The sequence below is a fragment of the Prinia subflava genome, chromosome 15 (genome assembly GCF_021018805.1).
Source record: "Prinia subflava isolate CZ2003 ecotype Zambia chromosome 15, Cam_Psub_1.2, whole genome shotgun sequence".
NCBI lineage: Eukaryota > Metazoa > Chordata > Aves > Passeriformes > Cisticolidae > Prinia > Prinia subflava.
In genome coordinates, this window is record NC_086261.1 from 14,868,632 (window position 1) to 14,893,469 (window position 24,838).

At 42.2% G+C, this 24,838-nt stretch overlaps 1 protein-coding gene across 3 annotated transcripts in view; it reads right to left on the reverse strand.

Annotated features, from left to right (window-relative positions):
• SCAPER (S-phase cyclin A associated protein in the ER) overlaps window positions 1–24,838 on the reverse strand; it is a 137,659-nt gene that overhangs the window by 3,032 nt on the left and 109,789 nt on the right. For all 3 annotated transcript variants that reach the window (XM_063412436.1, XM_063412435.1, XM_063412434.1), the window contains exons 28-30: window positions 19,445–19,682; window positions 16,335–16,484; window positions 1,508–1,699 (exon numbers count right to left, since the gene is read on the reverse strand). In XM_063412436.1, coding sequence (XP_063268506.1) covers window positions 1,508–1,699; window positions 16,335–16,484; window positions 19,445–19,682 — 580 coding nt within the window. The remainder of the gene's footprint in view (window positions 1–1,507; window positions 1,700–16,334; window positions 16,485–19,444; window positions 19,683–24,838) is intronic.

The following is a 24,838-nucleotide window of genomic DNA, read 5'->3' on the forward strand; positions in this document are numbered from 1 at the left end:
TTTCCCAAACCTACTGAAGCAAATGAGAGATTTTCTTGACAAACAGCAGCGAGTTGAAATAGAAGTAGAGAGGCAAGTCCCTTCTGTGTGTGTGGGATCTCAGCATTCCTCGGATCCTGCCAGCACTGCTCTCCATGCGTGCGTGTGCAGTATTTGGGATTAGACTTTACAATGGCCAAAATACTGAAGGACCGGTGGGGTCAGCAGTGACAGGACACTTTACAGCACACACTACTCTTCCATATTTTAATAGAACACCTTTCTTTAAAAGCCCACAGGCATAGTAGACAGACTTGCCATCTGGGATATAACTAACTGGAAATCAAATTAGTAACGTTGGCCCTTATAAATATACTTATGCTTTACCGTAGCTACTGCAGAGTTTAGTGCCGTTCCATCTCTCATAGAACAGAGATCAAGGTAAATGACTTTAACTGTTCATATAGGGAACATTCTCTTCCACTCTCATGTTTTTTAGCTGAACAAAACCCAAACAAATTTTGCCGCACTTATTAATAATGCAAAAATTTTTTTTTTCAGTTTCACTATAAGAAAGGCAAAGAAGTTGAATTACAGCTGTGTATTTAACCAGAAGTTCATTACTGTATGGGAAATGTCTTTTAATACTAAGTTCCAAACTTATTTTAAAAAAACCCTGCTCTGCAATTATTTTAGTATTAAAAGGATAAAAAGTAGCTGCACTCATAAGTTTGATGTTATGCAAAGACTTTTAGTAAATATTTAGTTCTTGTACTTTCTTTCTCAAATGCATGTAGCCTGTTCTTGGACTAGCTGTAAAGCAGTAGGGAAAGGAGTTTGATTCTCATTTTTTTATCAACAACAGTAACTTTCAGGTGACTGATACAGGGTTACAGACTCCTAAAAAGCAAATTATGTTTAGTAGTACAGTGTTTATGAAAACTGCATTCATTCACTGGAAACAGTCAATAAAATGCATGAAAACCATGAGGCATGCAAAAAAATCTGATAGTTAAAACAGCATATAAATTTAGACGAAGAAAAGTAATGCAAATCTTTATTCAAAACAGTATTTGTAATGACCTCGGTGTCTTACTGTCAAAAATAAAGATTGCAAGATTAGACTGGTAACATATGTTTTGTGTATTTTCTGCATAAAATATATACACTTACCCAGTTCTCTGTAAATCTGTGGTACACAGTATACAACTGTACATTTATATGTAAACACATTAATATACCAATTTCAGATATGCTATATGGGCAGGAATTGTTTTAAAAATAAATATTTTCAGATCTACATCAAATCTTCCCAGAACCTCCAGTAACTTTAATGAAAACTGGATCCTGCACGGACAGTGAGAACCTGAACTACTCTGTAACCTTTTAGTGTGAGGGGATGCCCCAGTGCAGGCGTAATCTGTGGTTTGGGAAGAGCTGCAGAGAAGCTGAAGCACTTCAGTGCTGTTTGCTTGTTTTACCAGGATCCCTCCCTGAGAGCAGAGCGAGCGCAGCGCTGCAGCCGTACCTGGATGAAGGTGGCCAGCAGCACACAGCTCATCTCCTGCTCCAGGATGATCTTGTTCTGGGGGTTGTTGTAGCACGCAGCTATGAGCGAAGGGAAGAGCACTTTGATTAAACGAGGGTCACTGAAATACTGGAAAGGCAACTGGCAGAGCTTCTGCAGCACCGTGGGGTGACGGCCAGACTGTACAATGATCTGAAAATACAAACAGACAAAATTAAACCACGTGATCGATCTGTTCTTCTCTTCCTCTTAACCACCAAGGGTGCTGAAGTCATGCTAAAAAAATGAGTGCGGATGAGGAGTAAGTACTAAAAATAAAGCCTACAACATTTAGTTCAAATAACTTGTTTCAGTGTGCAAGTACTATTTTTATTGCGGAATAATATAAAAATTATAAAGCTCTGAAAGTTCTTCTTTCTGTACCACCCAGAAAGATAGCAAGTAAGCACGGGATTAATTTACAGACTACAATAAATAGATAATTTAATACTTTAATTCAAAAGACAAAGAATTATAGCTCAGGGACTATTCTAAGTTAGAGCCATGAAACACAAAACCCCAAGGCCTGCCATTTAAACACACTGAGCATGGGGGAAAAAAAAAAAACCCAGGAAGAAATCAGCAGGATTTTAAAAACCCTCCTGGAGCTTGACCATCCTTTCCTGGAGCCAGCAACTGGAGAGGACTGTGTTTCATGGGAGATGTCTGCCACACATTCTCAGGCACCAGAAAGAAAAGGGGATTGTGAGCTGCCCAGGGAGGAGTTTCTGTAAGGAGAGACTCCAGAGATCCTCCCATCTGTATTCCTTATCTCAGTTTCTATCAGTGCCATTGGCTCTAAAAGGAGAATTGTTTAGATAAATGGGACTGTTGTCATGAAGAAGGCTAAGTTTACAACTGTATACATCTGAAGAAATAAGGCAATGCTATCACTGGTCTCCTACAAAGGAACCTTTCCAATTCACTTGATATTCTTATAAAATCTTTGCCATAAACTAAAAAATGCCCAAATCGGATCTGTTCCAAGTAACCTTGATTAGACAATTACAATATGAAAGAGCTGTTTGACCCAAAGTTGGCTTTTTGGCATAGGAGGAAGCTCCTATGAGGCTGGAACACTGTAAAACCGAGGGTCACGACTGTAAATTGTACTTGGAAAAACACAATTTTACAGGTACACACCCAGACAAGACTGCATTCAAATTAAAACCAGAAGGACAGAAAGAAGCAGTTGAGACTACAGGAACATAAATTACAGGGATTTACAAGTTTTCAAAGCACTTTTAATAATACCTTCAGAGCACCCACTAAGTTGATAATGCAGTTCAGTTTAAAAACAAGATGAACAAAATAATAGTTTGCATTTGTTTCAGTTCACCAGTCAAAAAAGACTTTGAAAACCTTTCAAAATACTGGTAGCAATGTCTTAATGCCCTGGAAGACAGGAGGAATTTTTAAAAGACAGCCAAAAAAGTGACAATTAAGCAAGTATACATTCAGATACTGTTTTGAGGAAAATATCACTGAAACATTTGGATGATTCTAAGCTCTCAGCTCCCACCCTGTAAGCAACAGGTACCCCCCAGGTTTGGGAGTAGTGCTGAAATTTTAAATTAACCAGAGCAGTTATTATTTTTTATCTTTTTATTATTATTTTTTCTGTCATAAATTCTACTATCAGTAAAGTATTTAAAGTCAATCATAATTGGAACTAAAGTAACTACAACTGGCATTTCTGATCCAGGAGAGAATAAGAGAACTCTTGACTTCTTTTTAATTTAACCATACCCTGGATGAACAGGCAGAAGAAAATAAGTTTTTGGGATTTCTAGTTTTTCATTTCACAGTTCAGTTCCTTTACCTGTCCTAAAAATGCCATGGACAGTTAGTGAAGTCCTCCCAAACTCACGGTGTAGATACCCAAATAGCTTCCATGGAATTATTATTTCATTACCTTTTTCTTTTCAACAGTTTTACTACTATGATGTTATCAACATTAAAGATAGGAAGGTATATAGAGGGGTTGCTGACTGTTTTAATCTGGTATTTATCACACGTGGAACCAATTTAATGATTTCAGCTCATTGTACTAATGCAGCTACTAAACCTGATACACTATATTATGTACTCTGAAGAAAAAAACCATGAGTCACCCCTTACTGGAAAAAGCTCCAATCAAATAAACCTGCAGCAGAGCACATATTCCTTTTTTCACTGTCAGTGGGTGGAGAAAGTGAAGGCCAGTACTTGACTTAGCAGATGAACAACAAAGAAAGCAAACGAAAAAACAAAATCCTTGCACTTCTCTTACTTGATTTTTTTTTTCTTTTTGAACAGTCACTCGGCTTAGTAATCCCAGGGAGTTTTGCAGGCCTGGAATATGGAATACTCATCTTACAAACTGCTCTCATCCAAGATACAAACTCCTTACTGAAATGCAGCTTGCCTCTCCTCCTGCCACAGACTGGGATCCAGACGCATTTACCTAGAATTAACTTTTCTTGTTGCTCTCTAGCCTGCTAGTCAGATATGCTTGTCAAATGTAACAAGATCCTAATTAAATCACTGCATTTCTGTACAGCCAGGCACTTAAGCACCTGCTTAACTTCAGCTATGTGCTTACGTTCCATTAATATTTGCTTGTGGTTTTCTTTTTCTGAACTGAGACCTATCGAATTAGTCCGAGCTACTACAAGATTTTTTAAATCCAGAGTAGCAACTCACATTGATATTTTTCTGTGCTTCCTTTTAAAATGTTGCTTATTCTCAAAACTTACAGATATTCATATAACTTTATTGGTTTTGCCTGTGCTTAGCTAGAATAAATTCCAGCTTATTTTATTTTATTTATGGCCCAACATGTAGTAAACATGCTGGAACAATCCTGTGAAGATCCAAACAACACACAGGTAGGAGAGCCAGCAAATAACGTTTCTGAAATGCTATTCCATGATGAATGAAGTTTTCCTCTGTGCCACCAGCCAAACTCCAGGCCCTGATCCATCCTGGAGGTGGAGTCCCTGTTACAGAGTGGGTGAGAATTCAGGTTCAGCACACAAGAAAGCACCAGCCAACAGGGCTCTCAGTGTAAAAGCCTGTCGAAGAGGGGCTGGAGCAACTCAAATCCTCACTTTCAGGACTCCAATCTGCCTGGCTGGTGTGTGCCTGCACCTCCAGGTGTCCCACACCACGCACGCTGTGCCTGCTGCCCACGGCCGTCCGGCACCGTGAGTGATGTGGTGACCTGTGGGAACTTTTCCCTGAGCAACACCCTTCAGGTGCCTATCAGTTATCTTCTGTCACTCCCACCCCTTTATAGCCTTCTGCAGGTCCTGCTAATTTGCTTAACCTCCAATAGCCAGCGGGTCAGGCTCTCTCCTCTGCCCTACCAGCAATCCGTGCTCCCGTGTGACTCTGCTCCCACACGTGCAATGATCATCCCCATCACCTCCACTGCTATTTCTGAAGTTTATCACTTAGGAAAGCATGATTCATGATTTCTGACGTCTCTAGATGGAACCCATGTTTTCCTCACGTTTACTCGGGCCAATATTCACTATAAAGTGTATTGTTTGGCCATTTGCTGCAGTTCTCACTGTGAAAGCCTGAAGCAGTATAAAAGTCAGTCTTTCAAAACAGACTCCAATGACAAAAGCCAGCAATATGCCACACAGCACTTGAGCAATAAAACAGGACAATCAATCAAAAAAATGAAAAGCTCCATGTGGTATGAAACAGTAATAAAGTAGTGAGGGGAACTCATCGTTCTGTTGGACATAAGGCTTCCCCAGTCCCTCAGGTAGGGGATCTGGCTCCAGACCCGAGGTGACTGCTGGAAGGATTTTCCATAAGGATATTCTATCCTGGATACTCTGTTCTTCCCTGCATGCCCACCAGGACAGCAGTCTTCCTCTCCTGCCACTGCCTCCTGCAAAGGAGAACTTCCCAGGACTGAATGCCTTTTCTAAGGAACTGATAGACCACATGAACCCAAAAAATCACTGGGCATGATCTTCCTCTGGGCAGCAAAGGGGAATGCTGCAGCTCATTTCATTTTTCTGTGAGCTCCAGGAGCCCCAGAATTAATGTTCTGGTGCTGCTGCAGGAATAGGAATCATAAAAGTGCAGCTCCTTTCCTTCCTTGCAGGGAGATCTTGAGTAACAGACATAGCAGCCTTCACCCAAGAACTGGCAAGGGAAAAATGTTTTGCTGAACACCTTGTAATTCTATTTACATACTGCATATACATATTTGTACTTCACTTAATCTTTCTCGTATTGCTTTTATCAGTGAAAACTACCGTTACTTTAAAATGCATATGTATGTATTTTTGTCAAAGGAGGGTAATAAAATCCCATAACTAATAGGATCCAGAACTTCAGAATGGAACAGCAGCGCCACAGAATGTCTCAGCAGCTACATGTCAAATCAGATGAAAAATCTTACCAATTCAAGAGTTAATCCTACAGAAAACTAAAACAAGAATCCTCTTGCCTTTGAAACTGTATTTTCATAATCAGGTAACTGAGTGTACAAACATGTTTTTCATCAACAAAACTAAAAAGTCATTTAGAATGCTGAAGAATGACTGTATGTAAAATACTGAACAAGTATTAGTTACATTAAAGTGAATTGATAATTCATATATTCATCTCATTCATATATTCATATGTTCTGAATAGACATGTAATGGAGATGCATGCTAGTAATTTGTCAAGAACTAGCAGTTCAATTAAACTGCCCTGTGAAGATTTATTATGGAGTAGCATTTTTGGTGACAATCTGAGTTTCTTTTTCTAAGCTGTAACAGCATTCAAAATGGAGGAACTAATTGAATTTAAAACTCTTGCTTGCAATCTTCCAGAGATTTAAAGAAGATTATGATCCTAGATTGGTTTCCAACGGTTCTATGAATATATGTTAAATATTGTCAGATATTTTATTACAAGTAACAAAATAAATGGTTCATTGTCAGACTATTTCTTTTTCCCTGCTTGTGTACTACACAAGGTTAGTCCAGGATTACTGCAGACTGGAAGTGCTGCTCTTTAGAGCAATATTTAGTCTAGTTCTACCGGTGGATTTAGGTTTTCTTGCTTCACTTGGACATTTGCAGCTCTGTAAAGACATCATTCATGTCAGTTATTTCTGTCAATATATACAATAAAACCACCAGAATTATCTTTTATAGAAGCTAATTCATTTTGTAGTCAGGTAGAAGAGGAAGCCAGCAGCAAACTCCTTGTCTGTGGAAGGGCCAAAGGAAGAACTGAGAAGTGATTCACTTTGGGAAGAGATTTTGGGAGTGAAGGCACCGCTGGCTCCAGTGGCACTGCTGGGACACATGGCAGGGCCACGGCACAAGGTGGAGACAGCAGCCAGCGGCTGCGCTGCCCTCTGAGCCCTGCCAGTGCCTCCCACCACCACTCCAGCCACGCCAGGGAAACCGGGGCGCTCTCTGCAGCCCGTCACTTCCTTCCATCCACAGAAAAAGGAAAAATGGGCAGCAGAGAGAGGAAACAGACTGCCAAGGAGAGAACTGCAATCTGTAGGCACAGCCCCAAATGTGAGTTTTGAACAAAACCTTACAAGTCACCCAAGTGCACTGCTCTTGTGTGACTCGCCCTGCAGGAAAATGCCAGGCTCTTGGTAGTCCATAGTCAGGCTGATGGGTTTTGTTCATTTTGACCAAGTATTAGGAGCTGTAGCTCTTTTCTCAAGTGAAAACTGAGACAAAGTTATACAAATGTGGATACAGGAACGAGCAGCTGGAAAGTTCAGAACTTCCTGAAGCAGAACCTTCCTTGGCTCTTGGAGTAGAAGCTGGCAGTGAAATGGGGCGTTCCACAGGCACTTACAAACAAATACAGTGCTCATCACTGGGAGCTGGATTCACTCTCTAGGAAAACATCCTTCCCAACAGAATTTCCTTTCATTTTTATGAAACAAAGCATTAAAATGTGCCCTTTACTTGCCTGTGCTCTTCTGCTATAATGTAGTTCCCATTCAGATGCAATTTTCTTAGAACAACTCAGCCTAAAAAGTTAATGGTTCTCTGAGGGGCACTCCCTGCCTTCTCTGCTAGCTCAGATGACCTGTGCTTCCAAACTTCAACATGGCCATTATAAACATTAGCATCTTAAAATGGTAGTCGGTATGGAAACCACTAATATTTCTTATCCATGTATTTATCATTTATTTAAATGTCAATTCTAATTTGTACTAACAAGTAATAGCTTCGTTGAACAGGAACTGTGCATCTAATTCCTGTAACAGTATTCCATCAAACAGTTAAATCTCCTTGTTTGATAACAGGTTATATATAATTTTGCAAAAGAAATAAGTCTTTATATTAGTAGTCCAGAGTTTCTCTTCAAAGTTAGATCTGCATTATTTCTTTGCTTCTATATAAACAGATCTCATTCTGCTAGTATTTAATCAGCAGAATATGTCACCACTTAGGCTCTTCTTCTGTTTTAAGGTCAAGCTCTTTTCTTTCCATTTTGCAAACTCCACTATTGGCAAAGCTCTCAGCAAAGAATGTTCTAAATTCCTCCTATCATTTCTCAGGAATCAAAGCACCATTTCCATGCAAAAAGAAAGTTCCAGAATGATACAGTCAAATGTAAAAATCAGAATTTTGTCTATTTGAAAAATCCCAGTGTTTATTTTCTTAGGTCATGTGTGAGCTTTCAGAGAGAAGATAAGGGTGTTCAGGAATAACATCAGTCTTCCTATAAACCACATTCTAAGCATTGTCCTTTTAGAGCTCTATGGTTTAAGCAGATTCAGGGGTGCTCTGTGTATACATCACGGAAAAAAATTCTCCCATCAGTTTTTGTATAATCATCCTAAGACATATGAACATTTAGAACACGACAAGGGCCAACCACCAGGACAGTGATGCACTGAAAATGTAAAAGTGTTTATCAAAAGTGATGCTAGTGGAAAATCTACCAAAAGTTCATTATACAAAGCTTTTGAAAAAATGCAGCCCAAAATGACAACTAACAGGTCACCTTAGTTATAAGACAACAAATAAAGTATATGTAAGATTAAATTCAGCAATAAATAAATAATGTTAAACAAGTATTAGTTAAACAAGCAATTCTTATATGCATTGAGGTTACCTGTGAATTTAATACTTGTCCAGGCTACAGGAGAAAATAACAATATAATATCTGACCTGGAAAAAGCATCGAGGAAAAGCCTAACTTCCAAAGTGATCGCATTTTAGCATTTATTAACATAAAAATAAACATTTCAATGTGAGGTTGTTACACTTCATGTTAATCATATATTTACAGACCCTGTTAAACCAAAGGCTATCACTGCTTTCTAGAAAATTCTAAGCTTCATTGTTTCCACAAAAATGTAACAAAAGATTCATATGTTTAAGTGTTGGCCTAATAATTTTTATTCAGAAAATATTATTATTGATCCAATGTATGAGAAATACATATCTGGTCAGATTAAAAAAACCCCATCATGACACATCTGGAATCCTCAGGTATTATTCTGAGCCCTGAAGAGATTAGAATTAGCTTTTGCAGCCCTGCACTGTTTTTGAGGAATCATCTTCACACTCAGATAACATCTTCAGCTTCCATGATGAGCTGCCTACAAACTCAGGCTGCTGCTTTGGGCTCCATTCTCCACTCATTTACTCCCAATGAAATCCATGTGATCTGAGAGAAGACGATTGAAAGGGCAGAGAAGAAACAGAACCAGTCAACACAAGTTCAAGCAAACTACTGGCTGAGGTTCCTGCCAGCATCCTTGGAAACAGAGCTAGTTTTGGTCAAAATCCCCAGAAGGTGTGAATAATTCAAACATTACAGTCTAAAACACATAAAATCTTTTTGTGTGTCTCAGAGCATTTTCTCTCTTCAAAAGCAAACCTTTTCTGTCACACTCCGGAACTCCACTCACAAGTGAGCTATGCAGTGTTGGAATTATCCTGGCACGTTTTGTCTTACGCTTCCACAAGAAATGTAAAGGGTTTGTCAAAGTATCCAATCATCAACCAAAAAGCTTGTGAAACACTGAGCCATTGGACATATTACAGAGCTAGCTGAGACAAAGCTTCAAACAGAGAGCAAGAAAATGTGCTTTTCTGCCACGAAAAACGAGTACAATTTACCCTTTACTAAGGGGAGAGGAAGACAAGCAGTATTTTCCGGAGTACTCCATGAATGCATTTTGCTCTTTATGTTTCAGTATCGCTTCAATCAAGTGTGACTTGAGCTGAACACGACACAACGGGTTGGGAAGGCGTCTCTGGGCCTCTTGCAGGCTGCCACCCTCGGAGCAGCATCCGAGGAAGGACTGGCAGCTGCTGGGACACAGAGCAGCCACTGCCGCCTCTGCGTGGGGCCAGGCGGGACAGCCAGCGCGCCCTGCGGAGCCTGCACACCCCCGAGCTCAGGAGAGAGGCACAGGGAGTTCCCTCACACCAGGCCATGCAGACAATAGCTTGCAAGGCCGATTGAATATTTGCAGGCTGCAGACTTTGTTTTAAGTCTCAGTGTGAAAAGCAGTTCCCAAGCAAAGGGCGAGCATTGGGTGGGAGCAGGCAGGAGGACAGCGTTGCACAAGCTCCTGCCCCCGGCCAAAGCCAGGCCCAGGTCTGAGCTGGGAACAAACTGCAAATTTAAGCAGGACTATGCCAAACTCTGTGGTGTTTTTTCGATGTGGACGAAGTTCCACTGGGGATTAAGCTGAGACCACCAAACTCCTTTTATCCTGACCCAGGAGTAAGATTAGAACACCGCTCTCCGGAGGCGGCATCAGCCCACTGCTCCCTCTCCTCCCAAGCCTCCGTCATGGACTGGATTTGAGGGCTGTTGAAAGTAATGGCTTTTATGACATTGGGAGAGACGTTTATTCTTTCCTGTTATCAGTTTGACAGGAGGACAGTAAGATAAATCCAAATGCATTAATTTCTCACACTAATTCCTGTACACTCTCTCTTCTCCTCCCTACAGGACTCAGCCAGTCATCATGAACTGAAACTAAATACGCTTTGCTTCATGCTAAGCCTTGGCTCATATTAAATTACCTTTCCCACATCCTCTCAAAAACCCCAAAAAAATCCAGGATGCATTTTGGAATGTTAGAAATACAATTAAGATGTGACACGTGAAATGTGCAGTCCCAAATGCTTCTTGACATATTTGATTTGCTTTGTCATAGATCATTCTTTAAAAGAAAAAGTTCATCAGGAAGCTCTAACAACAACAAAGGTGTCTGACAAATTATCTAAAAGGCATCTTTTCCCTGGCTGCCCAGACAGGAATGCCATCTTTGCTGAAGACATTGGTTCACTTAAGTGAATTTATGTGGCTGAGGATGTGAGGCTGCGAGAGCCAAAGCACACATTACAGAGCTGCCTTAATGTACTCCGCTCTAACTCGGGCACTTTAATCCCCTGGGGAGTTCTGTTCACAAGCTGAAGTGCTTCGAAATGGGAGTCAAGACTACAACTTCACATGAATCACTCACTTGCCAAAATCAGCTATTCCACAAAATTTACCAGGCATATTTCTTGTTTGAACCTATAAAGCTTTAAAACAGCAGGGGTTTTTGGGGCTTTTAAAAAAAGTTTTAAAGAAAAAACTCATAACCTCAACATAAAATCAATACTCCTGAAAATTCCTGTTTGAGAAGAAACTAGCAAAATCAGAATTAAGTAATTTCAGATCCTGTTTACTTACAGATAGGGACGTTAACTACCAATCCCTGCACCTTTACTCTTTGTGTTGTATTCTCATAAAGTCCACCTACCAGATGAAAATTGTTCCAGTCGTTCCACAGCCCCAAAAGCAACATAAACTATGAAAGTTTAATGATGGCCTCTAATAAACAATCCATATGGAAACTCTACATATTTTTGTAACTTGCAAGTTTTCCTGTTGACTTCTGATTTTCACAATTTTTCCATTTTAGAAGTATTTTACTTCCTTCCTGCTAACACTAGAGAAAACTGGCTCCCTAAAACGCATTATGTACTAACTCTGTCAAAAGCATAATTTCCCAATTTCCCTCCAGAAGGTCCCTTTTCATCCCAAGTCCCTTTGTAAGTGTCCCTTGCAGCCCAGTACTTGTAAGCACAGCTAGGATGGGTCATACACAGATTTATATTTGTGATATGTATACACTGTGTATGACAAGGGCTCCTGCTACTTTATGACACAAAAAGGACTCATCACATGAAAGAAATGCTTAGAAGGAAATATGACTATAAGTCAATTATTTAACAAAAAAAGGAAAATAATCTTGGGATGAAACCTTTCTGGGGGATTAACTACCACGCTTTGGGTGCCACAAGTGAGTCCTAAACTTCAAATCCTTTCAGAACTCTGCCTACCACACAATATTCCAATTTCTTTACACATTATATTTTTACCTGTGATATTGCTGTGTGATGTTTTACATATTAACATGGGAGAAAGTCCCTGCCAAAATATCCTGTTATCTCACTGCTCCTTACTCCTTTGCCTGGAGTTAGCTGGGATGCTGAAACATGTTTTGCAACAAATATTTCACACCTTTATAGCAAGGAGTAACTCCTAGTAGGTGACTGATACCATTACATCTAATTCCACGTGCTTCTATTTTCAGAATGAATCCATTTTCATATGGATTATTAGATATTAACATTTCAGTTATTTATGAGTTTACAATAACTTACCTTGTTAGGAACACAAATGTCTGGGGATAGAGGGTTTGGACAGAGAAATAACTTAGGCTTACACAACTGGAAGACTTCTGGGAATGAAATCCCTTCTTCAAGGACACACAGTGCACATGTACATTTTTTAAAAATTTCTGACAATTTTTGACTTCTATCTGCAAGCCTAATTTTATAACAAAGTTCAGAAAAGCTGCACACACTTTTTCCTGACTCCTTCAGCAGAGATTTTGTTTTGCAATCTAGCAATAGTATCTTCTAGAAACATACAGTTCATATCTTACAAATCCTTAAAGTTGATGGGATTCTTCTAGAGCACTCTAAATACAGTGTTACCAAAGACTGGGAGAACAAAAGCTATTTTTATTTAAATAAAGGCATAGTAATGCAAACGAATAATGCAACTTCTTTTGGAGCCTGTCAGCAAGATCCTGAGTCTGAGGATCTGATTTGTGAGGACTTTCAGATGAAAAATATTCCCTAACTGCAATGAATATGGAAAGATTTCTATTCCCAATGCAGCAATGTGAAAGAAAGCAAATCATCTGTCACTCCTGTTAATTTAATTACAGGACCACATTCAATTATTCAATATAATATGCAAATAAGGTGAGTTGACAGCACACACTAATTATATTCATTAGACTAATTAAATCAAACAATAAAAGGGAATAAAAATGTAATGAAATAGAAGGATAATCTTAATTAAGAAGAACATTTTAATTAGAAACTGTAATTCTACAGTCTGATATAGTGGGTTGGCTATTGAAGGATTGGACATTATGTTTATTACACAGTTTAGCGTTACGTGTCTATCCTTGGTGTCATGGGACCTGTTTTTGTATGGCAGTAGATTAAATGTGCCAGAAAAAGAGAATCCCTTTTCCCTGCTCATCCCTCCCGAGGAGCAGATGCCCAATAAAGCTGAGCTGGCTGTGCAGCAGGGGCTGTCTGGCTCTGCAGTAAACACAACTTCACCTGCCCACACAAAACAGACAGGGCAGCTTGGGCCTCACCACTGGCCTTGCAGCAGTTCAAATATTACAGAAACACTCCTTGCTTTTTGCAATTTTCACTTCCATAACTGATTTATTTCTTCAGTGACAGCAGCTGCCCTGGAAAAGCTTTATGAATGTTAAAACAGAATGGGAACGAAGGAAAGGAATATTACTAATATATTATATGTGGGCAGAGTCAGCAAAATCACAGTCTTTTTAAAATAAACAGAGCAAGCACTATCAAAACACTCAGGAATGTGTTTCTCAGGATCCACTGTCCTCTCTGCTCCTCGACAGAATCACGGGGGCCTGGCCAGAGACCCAGGCGTGGTGGAAACACCGAGTGGGAGCCCAGGCAGGGCTCTGTGTGTGGGACACACTGGAGGGGCCGAGGGCTGTGGGGAAATCTGAACCTCCACTCTGCTCAAGAGAAAAGCACTGCCCTCCTTCCTCCTTCATTTGCTACTCAACTGAGCACAAAGACTTTTACAGACGGCGTAATAAAACAAGTCAAACCCATATGAGATTAAATGACTGGCACATGATGCTCTTGGAAGATTTTGTTCTATGAATGTGAAATATTTAGGAAATTGCCCTCTTATGATTTTGATTGCATAGTGGTCGTAGTTCACTTACTTAAATCACAGCACTACTACAGAAGGTCAGTGCTGAGGCTGACAGGCTGTAAAATTTCTGTTTTAGAAATCTATCTATTCTCCAAACCGGGGAGCTGCCTTTTTGTTTTGTTTTGTTTAAAGTTGTCTTTTTTTCCCTCTTCCAGTATGCTGCTTTGGATATTTATCTGTTGATGTGGATAGACAAAGGAACCACAAAAAGGGACACTGAAAACACAACTGTTCGTCCTTTTTCGTTTTAAGTATTGAAAGGAATGAAAACACACCTCCGTTTGTAATAAGAAATACAAATTTAGAGAGGAAACCACTTTAAACTACAAAAGTTTCCAAACAAATGCACATTTGACTGCAAGAAGAACCTGAATCTGCCTTGAAATACGTCAGTTATTGACTCAGTTGAAGTTGATTCAAATACTAAATAGAGCTATCTGGCTTTACAGAAATTTGTTTTCACAGCTCAAGTCTAGTGTATCTATTTTTATTACACTGTACTTGCCAGGACCTCAAGCCTACTATTTGAAAACTTTCACTGTGAGACCAATTTTTTATTTTTAGTAAGACTCCCCAGATGATCAACAACGAAAGAAAAAACTGGAAGCTCTTAATGTAATAAAAAATTAAACCGTAACTGAATGAAAAGAAAGCACTTCCCTCTTCATGAAAAGCAGCCTGTCTAGGGGGAGTCACAACACAAGGAGCACCTTAAAATAATGACCATAAGAAAGCTGTACTGCTTTGCCTGGCAGTAAAAGAAAAATTACTTCCTTTCACTGAAAAACATTCCCAGTATCTTTCAAGTACCTGAGTAAGGAAAGCTTCAGTTTTTCAAAATGCCTTTTTAAACAAAAAAGCCAGGACTAAATGCCTCGCACTCAGTGAAAATCTTATTACTGAGGAATATTAGAAATTACTGAAGAAGTTAAGCATGTCATGGCACCTGAGATGGAATCTCCAAAGCAAAGCACCCAGAAAGAGACGTTTCAGGGTACGGAAAGGACTGACACGGCTGTCTGACTGAAAGCCTCAGCCTGACCCTGAGAGCTCAGAAGCCCCTTTCAGCCCCAGGAGCACGAGCTGAAGGTTGCAGGACCCAAAGCACAGCCCCAGCCAAAGGCTGTCCCTCGGTGTCCCCAGGGCCACTGCCAGGCCCGGTGCCTGCCCGCCACGGCCGGACCTCCCCCAGGCACCTGCACTGCAGGCTGGCACTGCTGCAGAAATCCCCTGCATGCACGTCTGCTTGGAGCTGTGTGCCACGGCAGGCATTCCTGAACGGCAGAGAGAAGGCAGCACGGGGTGCTGGCACCTCTGGGAGCCAGCCCGGCCCGCTGGGCAGCACAGGACTCAAAGGGCAGCAGCACCACACGGGGTTTAACACGGCCACCCTCAAGTGCTGCCAACAGGCAGCCCCAGATCCTGACTGGGATTTGGTCACTCAGGGTAGAGAGGCTGCTCCTCCCTCCACCTCTGGCCAATCCCACAGAAACATCACTACAGAATTATATAATACTTATGGCAGCATAAAGATATTACAGGGTTCCAATTATAGTCAATAATTGTAAGAATGGTATCGATCAGCTTTTCTCCAAAGCCTTTCCTAACAAGTTTTAACACTTCCTCCTGCTCATCAGCTGAACTGAGGGCACTGAGCTCCTCACCCCATCCTGAACCCCTATCCCAAAAGCAAAACAGGAACCAGGTAGTACAAGCACAGTGAGAGAACCCAGTGAGTGTCTGAACAAAATGCAGCATTCAACGGAATGGTACCCAACATGTGGGCACTGTAATGCAGTACCTACACATCCAGAGTCAGCCTCACGTATTCAAAGAGCCAGTGCCAAGCCCTGCCCAATGCATCCTGAGATTACACATAAGATGAGGAAACCAGGAGATTTTTAAGACTGATATATTTGAAATCTTTTTTGAGTTTTGTGCCTGTGTTACTTTAAGCCAGTAAGAGACGTCATAGAGTCCAGTGGCAAAAGTGGACAATTAAGGAAGCTAAAGGGGAATTTCCGCTGTTCTTAAATAGGGCATTTAGTTTTAATTGAAAAGATTCATGGAGAAGAATGGCTTAGACCTGAGCACTGGCCAGCAGGGAGACAGCTACACTGGCACCCAAGGACAAGTCTTCATGGGAGAGTAGCTTTGTTGGCTTTAGAAAGGTTTAACTTGGGTACCACAACCATCTGACCAAGCTGATGTGAAGCTAACTTAGAATTAAAAGTATCAGTAGCTAAGAATACCTTGGCAGGGAGCAAGGCCAGTTCAAATCAGTGCAACGGCAGCAGAAGAACTCCAAAGGGAGTTTGCTTATGGACACACAAAATTAATGTCTTTGTCTTAACACAAAACTTCAGTTTCTCTTCTGCAAACACATCCCTTTGTGCTCACAGGAATCCCAAGTGATTCCAAACCAGTGCTGAGGGGATGGGTTTCCTGGAAGGATCCGTGACTAAATGTGCCCCTGATAACTCCTGCTCCCCTTGTCCATTTGCCTTACCTGGTTATCTGGGTTGTTTACAGTGAAGTAGCCCACACAGATGATGACTTCGTGCAGCAATCCTTCACAGGTATGCTGGGAGCAGTACCACAGCAGCGAGCTGATAATGTGCCTGAAGGCCAGGGACAGCCCTTCAGCTCCCACAATCGACTGAAAGACAGGCCAAGAAACAGAATTAACACTCAGCACTATGTTCTACAACTTGTGTGAATTGCATACACACCAACTGCACCCTTCTGGGGTTTATTTTGCAAAGTGCAGACTATGTTCTTTGTTGTGAAAGGCCAGAATCAGATCTCTTTCAGCTGCTCACTGTGCACAACTGGAATATAACATTAAAAGCCACAGAAGCAAGAATAAATTCAAATTTTCAAGGGACACAGGAAAAACTGGATTCTTCTTATTTGACATTCAGCATAGCATTAGGTTGACCATTTCATTTGACATACATTACACAATCCAGGAAAATTTAGTAATATCTCTTAGAAATAAGCAAAAGAAACCAAACCATCTTCATTTCTGCACCAGAGCAAAATGCATTTCTCATTAGTAACTCACTCTCTGAATGGAATACAATGATGAATAACAAATAATGACTTTTCAAACATTACAAAATTTAGAAACATCCAAAAGGAGAGAACACTCAGCTGCAAACCTTCTTGGGATGTTTTTTAAAAGTAGGCAAATTGCTGTAACGTGGAGATTCAGAATTAGATTTTATCTGTGCAGCCTACAGCCTCTATTTAATAAACATGTCAAGCAGACAGAGCGACACAGGGTCAAAGGGGAAAACTAAAGCACAAGGAATGAGCATGACAGACCCCTGACTCTAATGAAACAGCAACACAGGCCTGAGAAAATCTCGTTCATTTCAGAGTTTTCCTCATTTTCTACCTTGTAGCCTGTGGTAAATACATATACATAAATCCCAGGCTGTGGCATGGTTTAGTCTTACTGAATTCCAAATACACCCAGCAAAAGCAGGATCCTTGACAACGAAACCAGGCTCAGCTGTGGATGCTTTTGATCTTGAACTTCAAGCATTCTGGTAAGTCAGTGTGTTTTCAAAATTTAATGCAGCCACCATTTACTGCTTTATGTCATGTAAATGCCACTTTCTCAGGTCCATCCTTATTTAATTAGTGCTGTCCATGCATGCTGTGACCCAGCACTCTGGGTTTAACCTCCCCTGATAACAACAGGTCAAAGGGCACCTGAGTTTGTGTATAAAAGTTAAACTAATTTTTCAAGGAAACTATGCTTCCTTTTTAGCCAGAATTAATATCAGCTCAGGACCCTGTGCTGTTTCTCACTACCATCTTTCAATTGTTTAGACTGTCAAATTAAATGAAATATATACCCATGAGCCATCTGTGCTAATACAAACTCGAGAATACCAGACCTCTTCTGCTAATCAGAACCCCCTATTCCACAGTCCTACTAATTTGTGATAAAACTATCCCTGAGAGATAATGATCACACAGTGCATAAAGGAGGCTTTTCCCTCTGCTGTCTGCCAGCCTGCCACGGCCCAAAGGGTCAGGGTGTCCAGCAAACTGCCTCAGGTGGATGCTATTGCTAACATTACAGAAACAAATCACATTAATGCTCGGCAATGGAGAGCTGCTGAGGCTGCCCCAGGGTGCCTGTCCATGCAAACACGGTGGCCACAGCCAACAGCTGGGTGCACACCCCCTGAGCAGAGCCCTGTGTCCATGAGCCCAGGGAAGCAATTGCCACTGCTGGGCCTCTGGCCACCCCTCATGCAGTAGTCACTGACCTCCAGCATTTCAGGTAGAACAGACTACCACAGACCATGGGATTTGGAAGTTAATATGATCTGTTTATTATAAAAGCTGAGATATAATGGTGCTGGTAGAAGGATAATTACAGACAGGGGAAGCAGGAGATGGTGCTTTAACAACGAACTGTGGTTTCTTGGGCTGTCAGGGAGCAGCCCTGCAGCCAATGTGATTTCCTGCAGCTCCCCTGCAAACTGTTCCTGTTCCAGTTCAGCCTGACTCTAGCACACACCTCCAATACCTACACAAGGCAGGAACAGCCAATCCCAAACCAAGAGGTGCTGAAGGAGGTGTAGGGGGGAACCACCCTGATTTACAGAAAGCACTGGGAGTCAGTAGTGTGTGCAGTGAAACTCCAGGCAGTTTCCTGCTTCTGTAAAACCCCTGACGGGCTGGGAGCTGCAGATGAACACTGCTGCACACAGAAGTTTTGCTGCTGTGCTTACAGACTGTACCACACGTACTGAATATCCACGGCAAGAAACACCAACTGAGGGAGCCACACAAAACTCTTCACTTGTGAAAAGCTCTCGCTGAGCTTAATGCATTTCAGATGGAGATGTGGTGCAACATATACAAATTACACATTAAATGAAAGAGAAACCTGTTCTGTTGAACTGTGTAAGATTGATGCTACTAAATGTGTTTTCAAAGCAATGCTTTCTGACAGGTGTTTTATATTAACAAAACAACTTCACCAACTTACCTGAGAAACGCACCAGTGTTTCTATGGCAAAATCATTCATTTACACTTTAACTCTGTTCACAGAAAAAGGTAAGTAGTCCTGCTCAGGACTCAAAATGCAGCACTTTTTAGTTTTTAATTTAATAAAAATTATGAAAATATATTTTCCAATTTTTGATCAGCAAAATTTTACTTGCTAAAAAATGGTATCATGTGATTATCAGTTTCAACTGCACAATCTTAAAGGAAGTGGTCCCTGAAAGCACTGGAAAATGTAATATGTGGTTATAAAACAAGCAAATCCTTTCACGTAAGAAAAACTGTTATTTTGTCCTTTTGAGTAAGATTTCTCTTCTTACACTTTTGGGACTTAATAAATATAAACAGTACTATGCTAGAAACAAGAAAAAAAGAAGTTAGAAGACAATGGATTGGTTTCAGCATTTAAAGTAATCTAAATTTTCACCTTCTGGTTAAATTCATCAGCCACAGCTATATGGCAGACAGAACAAAAGTTACAAATTTTACGCACAAAACCTAACCTTTAAAAATTCTTTCAATAACTAAGATTTTAAAGACATAAAGATATAATCAACACTAGGAGAAGTTTGGAAACGTGTTACCTGGAAGGCAGGCAGGTCGAGGACAGCAAAGCTGTTGAAGAAACGCAGGCTCTGAATGGCCACCTGGACGGTGTTGGCGGCGTAGCTGTCCTTGGGGCTGGCCGTGTGCGGGTCGGAGATGGAGCCGTGCAGCAGGACGCAGTACAGCATGTGCAGCACTCCCACCAGGTCCGTGGCCTGAAGGGCTGCTGTGAGCCCCGTGGGGTCCTGGCGGGCCGTGTCAAAGATGTTCCAGGACCTGCCAAGGAAACGTGAGCGGCTGAGAGGGAGCAGCGCCCGGCCGGGAGGAACGTCCAGGGAGCGTTAGAGAAACTGGGAGCTGGGAACCAGGGAAAACCTGATGCCTCAAGTGCCAGGAAACCACAGCATTTCCAGAAGACTTGCAATAATTAGGGAACTCTCATGCTCTCTTTAACTGCAGCACAGCTGTATCGCTCAGGATCTTGCTTCTCTCCTGTGCCTGTCTCTTGCTACCAGCGTGAAGTCTGGGGGCACTCTGGGGGCACGCAGGGGCTCCAGGCCAGCCCTGCCTCGGGTCAGCAGCTTGCTCTCACCTTTGCTGCTTGCAAGAGCAGCCAGCAGCAGTGGGAGAACTCCCCAGAGCCTCTCCTGCCACAGTGATGGGCTGCAGGCACTGAACGAACTGCCTACCTAAGTAGCGAAATAAGTTACTGGGAACAGATGATGTTAATCAAAGGGCTCTGCAGGAACTGAAGAATGAAGTGGTGGAGCAGCAGGAAAACACACTGCTGCTTACTTCAGCCAGATGCTGTTCTGGGAGACTGCAGCAGGGCAGCACAGCACAGGTAAGCACAAACCAGCACAGCTTGTGCACACGGGAACTGCGCTTCTCTGCCATCTTTTGGGTATGCACATAAAATAATGGAGAAGGTTTTTGCTTATCTAGGACATCAGCACAGACAGGCAAAAAACTCAGGACTGCCCTTCCCATTCTCACATCCAGACTTTCAAAAACACTTCACATAATCCTCCATGATTTTTACTACTCATGTTTTTTCACATTAATACCCAGAAGATGATGCAGGACAACTACTAAGGAAGACTCAGAATATCACTACCCTGGAGGCTAAATTATGTGTGGAGAGTAGGCAAGCACAAAGTGAAGCCCCAAAATAATTCAGCAACTTTTATATTCTCTGAATTCTAATTCAAATCCACAACATAAATTACCTGTATGTCATTTTGGAAACACATTTGGTCAATATTGGTAATCAAAGGAAACGCTAAAATAATGAAACATAGCAAAGAGTAACAATGAAAATATGCTACATCAACGTCTGGTTTTTACTCCATCTACTATGTTTCCATCTTAAAAAAAAAAGGAAAAAAAAAAAAGGAAAAAAAAAAAAAAGGAAAAAAAAAAAGGAAAAAAAAAGAAGGAAGTGTCAATATCAAAAGAGACTAGAAAGATTAAGTGTACATATTATTCCTTTTTATAATTAAAGGAATATATGACAGACTATATGAGAAAACATTATAAAAGGACAACTTTTAAATTAGAGTATTTTTTCCCTTTCATAACTACTAAAAAGCAAAGGAAATAGAAGTGAAAACCAGAACCATTTTCTAAAATAACCTGTAAGTTTGAAGACCTCAGTTTAAGACAGCAAAGACTGGACACTCAGAGGGCTCAGAATATTCCTGTGAGCAGAACCAGTGAGGAGCTTTCCCCTGGACTAGAAGACCTCTCAATAATCTCTCCTGTAGCTGTACCTGGAGCACCCTGCACCCCTCTGTTACAAACACTGGCTCCAGTGACACTTCCAACACAGATTCTAGGCAGGCTGACCAATCTTGCTTTTTACAATTACAGACAGATGTCTTCAACAGAGAAACTAAAGCATGAGCTCAGCAAGGACTGAGTTTTGGCAACCATCACCTTGTTCTATAATTTTCACTTTTCCTAGTGAAGCAAATAAAGCAGGCAAGAAAGCACCACCCTACCCAAACCCACGTCTGTCCACGAGAATTTCTGTCTGTGAACAGCACTCCATCGCTTCCTGGGACCAAAGGGAGGGAAAGAGGCAGAGCAGGATCATGAACCTGCATTCCCCAGCCCCAGAGCAGCCTGAGCTCAGGTGAATATGCCACGACAGTATTTGGCTGTACACAACTTGCTCTGCTGGCACCCATCTGTTCCCACCACTGTCCCCTCACATCTTTACCTTTACAAAGCAGTAGGTCAGATGATGTAAGGAGTGATCTCGTCTGAAATTAGCATTTATGGTACCGTTTTCTGAGTTATTTCTGTTTACAGTCTGTGAATATTCAATGCTACTGAGAAAACTATTCAGTGCTGTACCCTCTGCTGCTACCCCCAGGATCAATGTCCCAGGCCTACTGCAGGGACACCTGTGCTGCACAAAACCCACTCCAGCCAGCATAAGTAGTCCACAAACCACTGAGAGAAAAATCAGATCTTTAGTAAACCACAGTAAGAACAAAAGCAACTTAGTTGTGTCTGTTTTCCTTAGGACCTTAAGATTTACTCCACAAAGAATAAAAAGTGGAAAAAATACTAGAGCTCTAAGTGTGTTTGGGTGGAGCTATACTTCACAACAATTTATGGCGGGGCTTTGCTTTCCTTCTATCTGGAATCCTCATCCCAAATGTTCATTTTGAAGCTCTGTGGTCTCTGAGTGAGTGTGTGTGAATGGAGTCAGCAGACACCTCCTGAGCCATCGCCTGGCCCTGCCAGCCCTGCCAGCCGTGCCTCTGGCAGGTCCCTGCTGCAGAGTTCCAGGTCCTGCTGGCACACCAGACCCGGCTGGGAGCGGGCACAGACCCGGCTGGGAGGGGGCACAGACAGGGCTGGGAGAGGGCACAGACCCGACTGGGAGGGGGCACAGACAGGGCTGGGAGAGGGCACAGACCCGACTGGGAGGGGGCACAGACCCAGCCAGGAGGGGGCACAGACAGGGCTGGGAGCAGGCACAGACAGGGCTGGGAGGGGGCACAGACAGGGCTGGGAGCAGGCACAGACAGGGCTGGGAGGGGGCACAGACAGGGCTGGGAGGGGGCACAGACAGGGCTGGGAGAGGGCACAGACCCGACTGGGAGGGGGCACAGACCCAGCCAGGAGGGGGCACAGACAGGGCTGGGAGCAGGCACAGACAGGGCTGGGAGGGGGCACAGACCCGGCTGGGAGGGGGCACAGACAGAGCTGGGGGCACAGACAGGGCTGGGAGGGGGCACAGACCCAGCTGGGAGGGGCACAGACAGGGCTGGGAGCAGGCACAGACAGGACTGGGAGGGGGCACAGACCCGGCTGGGAGGGGGCACAGACCCGGCTGGGAGGGGGCACAGACAGAGCTGGGAGGGGGCACAGATAGGGCTGGGAGGGGCACAGACAGGGCTGGGAGGGGGCACAGACAGGGCTGGGAGGGGCACAGACAGGGCTGGGAGCAGGCACAGACAGGGCTGGGAGGGGCACAGACAGGACTGGGAGGGGCACAGACCCGGCTGGGAGGGGGCACAGACAGGACTGGGAGGGGCACAGACCCGGCTGGGAGGGGGCACAGACAGGACTGGGAGGGGCACAGACCCGGCTGGGAGGGGGCACAGACAGGACTGGGAGGGGCACAGACAGGGCTGGGAGGGGGCACAGACATGGCTGGGAGGGGGCACAGACAGGGCTGGGAGGGGGCACAGGCAGGGCTGGGAGGGGGCACAGGCAGGGCTGGGAGGGGCACAGACAGGGCTGGGAGGGGGCACAGACCCGGCTGGCTGCGGGAGCAGGCAGAGCTGGCAGCTCTGGGACCACCCTGTGCACAGCTCTGCTTTTTGTGTCTGGGCTCCCTGGTATTCCTCACTTCCAAATGCCTTCTGATGTCCAAGGATTTGCTCTGCAGGATGCAGAAGCCAAAATGTGCTAACCATCCCTTAGTTACACTCGAGTAACTAGAATGTTTATTGCCACAGGATCGCATGAGAGCACGGTTCCTCCTGCCAACCAGAATTTCCTAATTTCACTCTTAGCTTTTTCAGCTGTACAAAACAGAAAAGTACACTCACAGTGAAATGATAACCCCAAATTAATTACTGCATATGATACCTCACAGAATTTTTCTGACTCTGTGCAATCAGAAGATTGACCAATTTTACCAAAGGTTAAAGTTAGCTTGCTTTCAACTCTCACTCCATCATTATTTTTAAACAATTCCATATGAGAAAGCTTACATTGCTGGATGAACTCCTTTTACCATTTTGTGCTGCTCTGGAGCAGAGAATGAATCAAAATATACATTAAAAAGTCAACTGTAAAATAACTTTAAATGCAAGCATTAGTTTTTTCACAGAAAAGATGAAAAATTTTGAAGTTGTACTACAGAACAAAACTGTTAAAGGGAAATTAAAAATCTTCTACACTTGATGGATTGAAGGAACTGCCAGAAAAAAATATTTTGGATGTTGCCTGTACTACACTTTCTCTGTATGTGAACAGATCACTGGCTCCTGTTGAGTTCAACTGTTGGTTATATCACTTTAAGCCTAAATGTTTACAATAAAAAGGTAAAAGAAGTTATTTATACTTGCTGTGGGCTTTAAAATAGAAAAAAAATCTATTTGAAATTATGGAAAATAAAGCATGAAGCTCTGCCTCTACTGCTCTGGGTGATTTTTGTAATTCTGTACAACACTGGGTTTCATACATTTAGCAGATTTTTAGTTCACCTCAGAACACAAACCCAATGAAAATTCAGTGCTGTTGGGACCGACTGAAGCCAAAACCCCCAAAACCTTCACAAGGTAAGATGACAATGTCACATCAGAAAATCAGACTTTACATAACTGAAGTTAAGAGATCAGATTCCTATAGCTGCAATTCCTCTTAATTCTTCTATTTAAATAAACTTTGTCTCTGAGTCTGCAACAGCTGCAAAAGTAAAATAGTCACTATGGACAAAACCCTTCAATTAATCCCTGAAGGGAAGCAAGACCCACTGGATTTTTGACATTGGCTGATATAGCTGGGAAAACAAACAGGCTTTCAAACTTTACCAGTCACAATAATTATGTGTTAAATATAAACACAGAAAAACAGACAAATATTTATATTACGGTCAAACAACCTGCAGGATCTTTAAAAAAAAGGTTTAATGAAATGCACAGAATTTTCATTATGGGCTGCCACTGTGATTTTCAGCTTGATCTCAGGGATCTGGTCTGTGACTTACAAAAAGGGTTTAAGAATTAAAAAATTTGGATATGTTCATCACAGGAAAGGAAGACACTAAACAGTGGTACTTGGTTGCTTAAAATATACCACTATTTATTAAAAACAGGAATTCAATACAGCTTGATAAGAAACAGCATACTCTGCAGAACAAGTATAAAACTAGAATTTCTCCAAGCTTCAATATGAGCAAACTG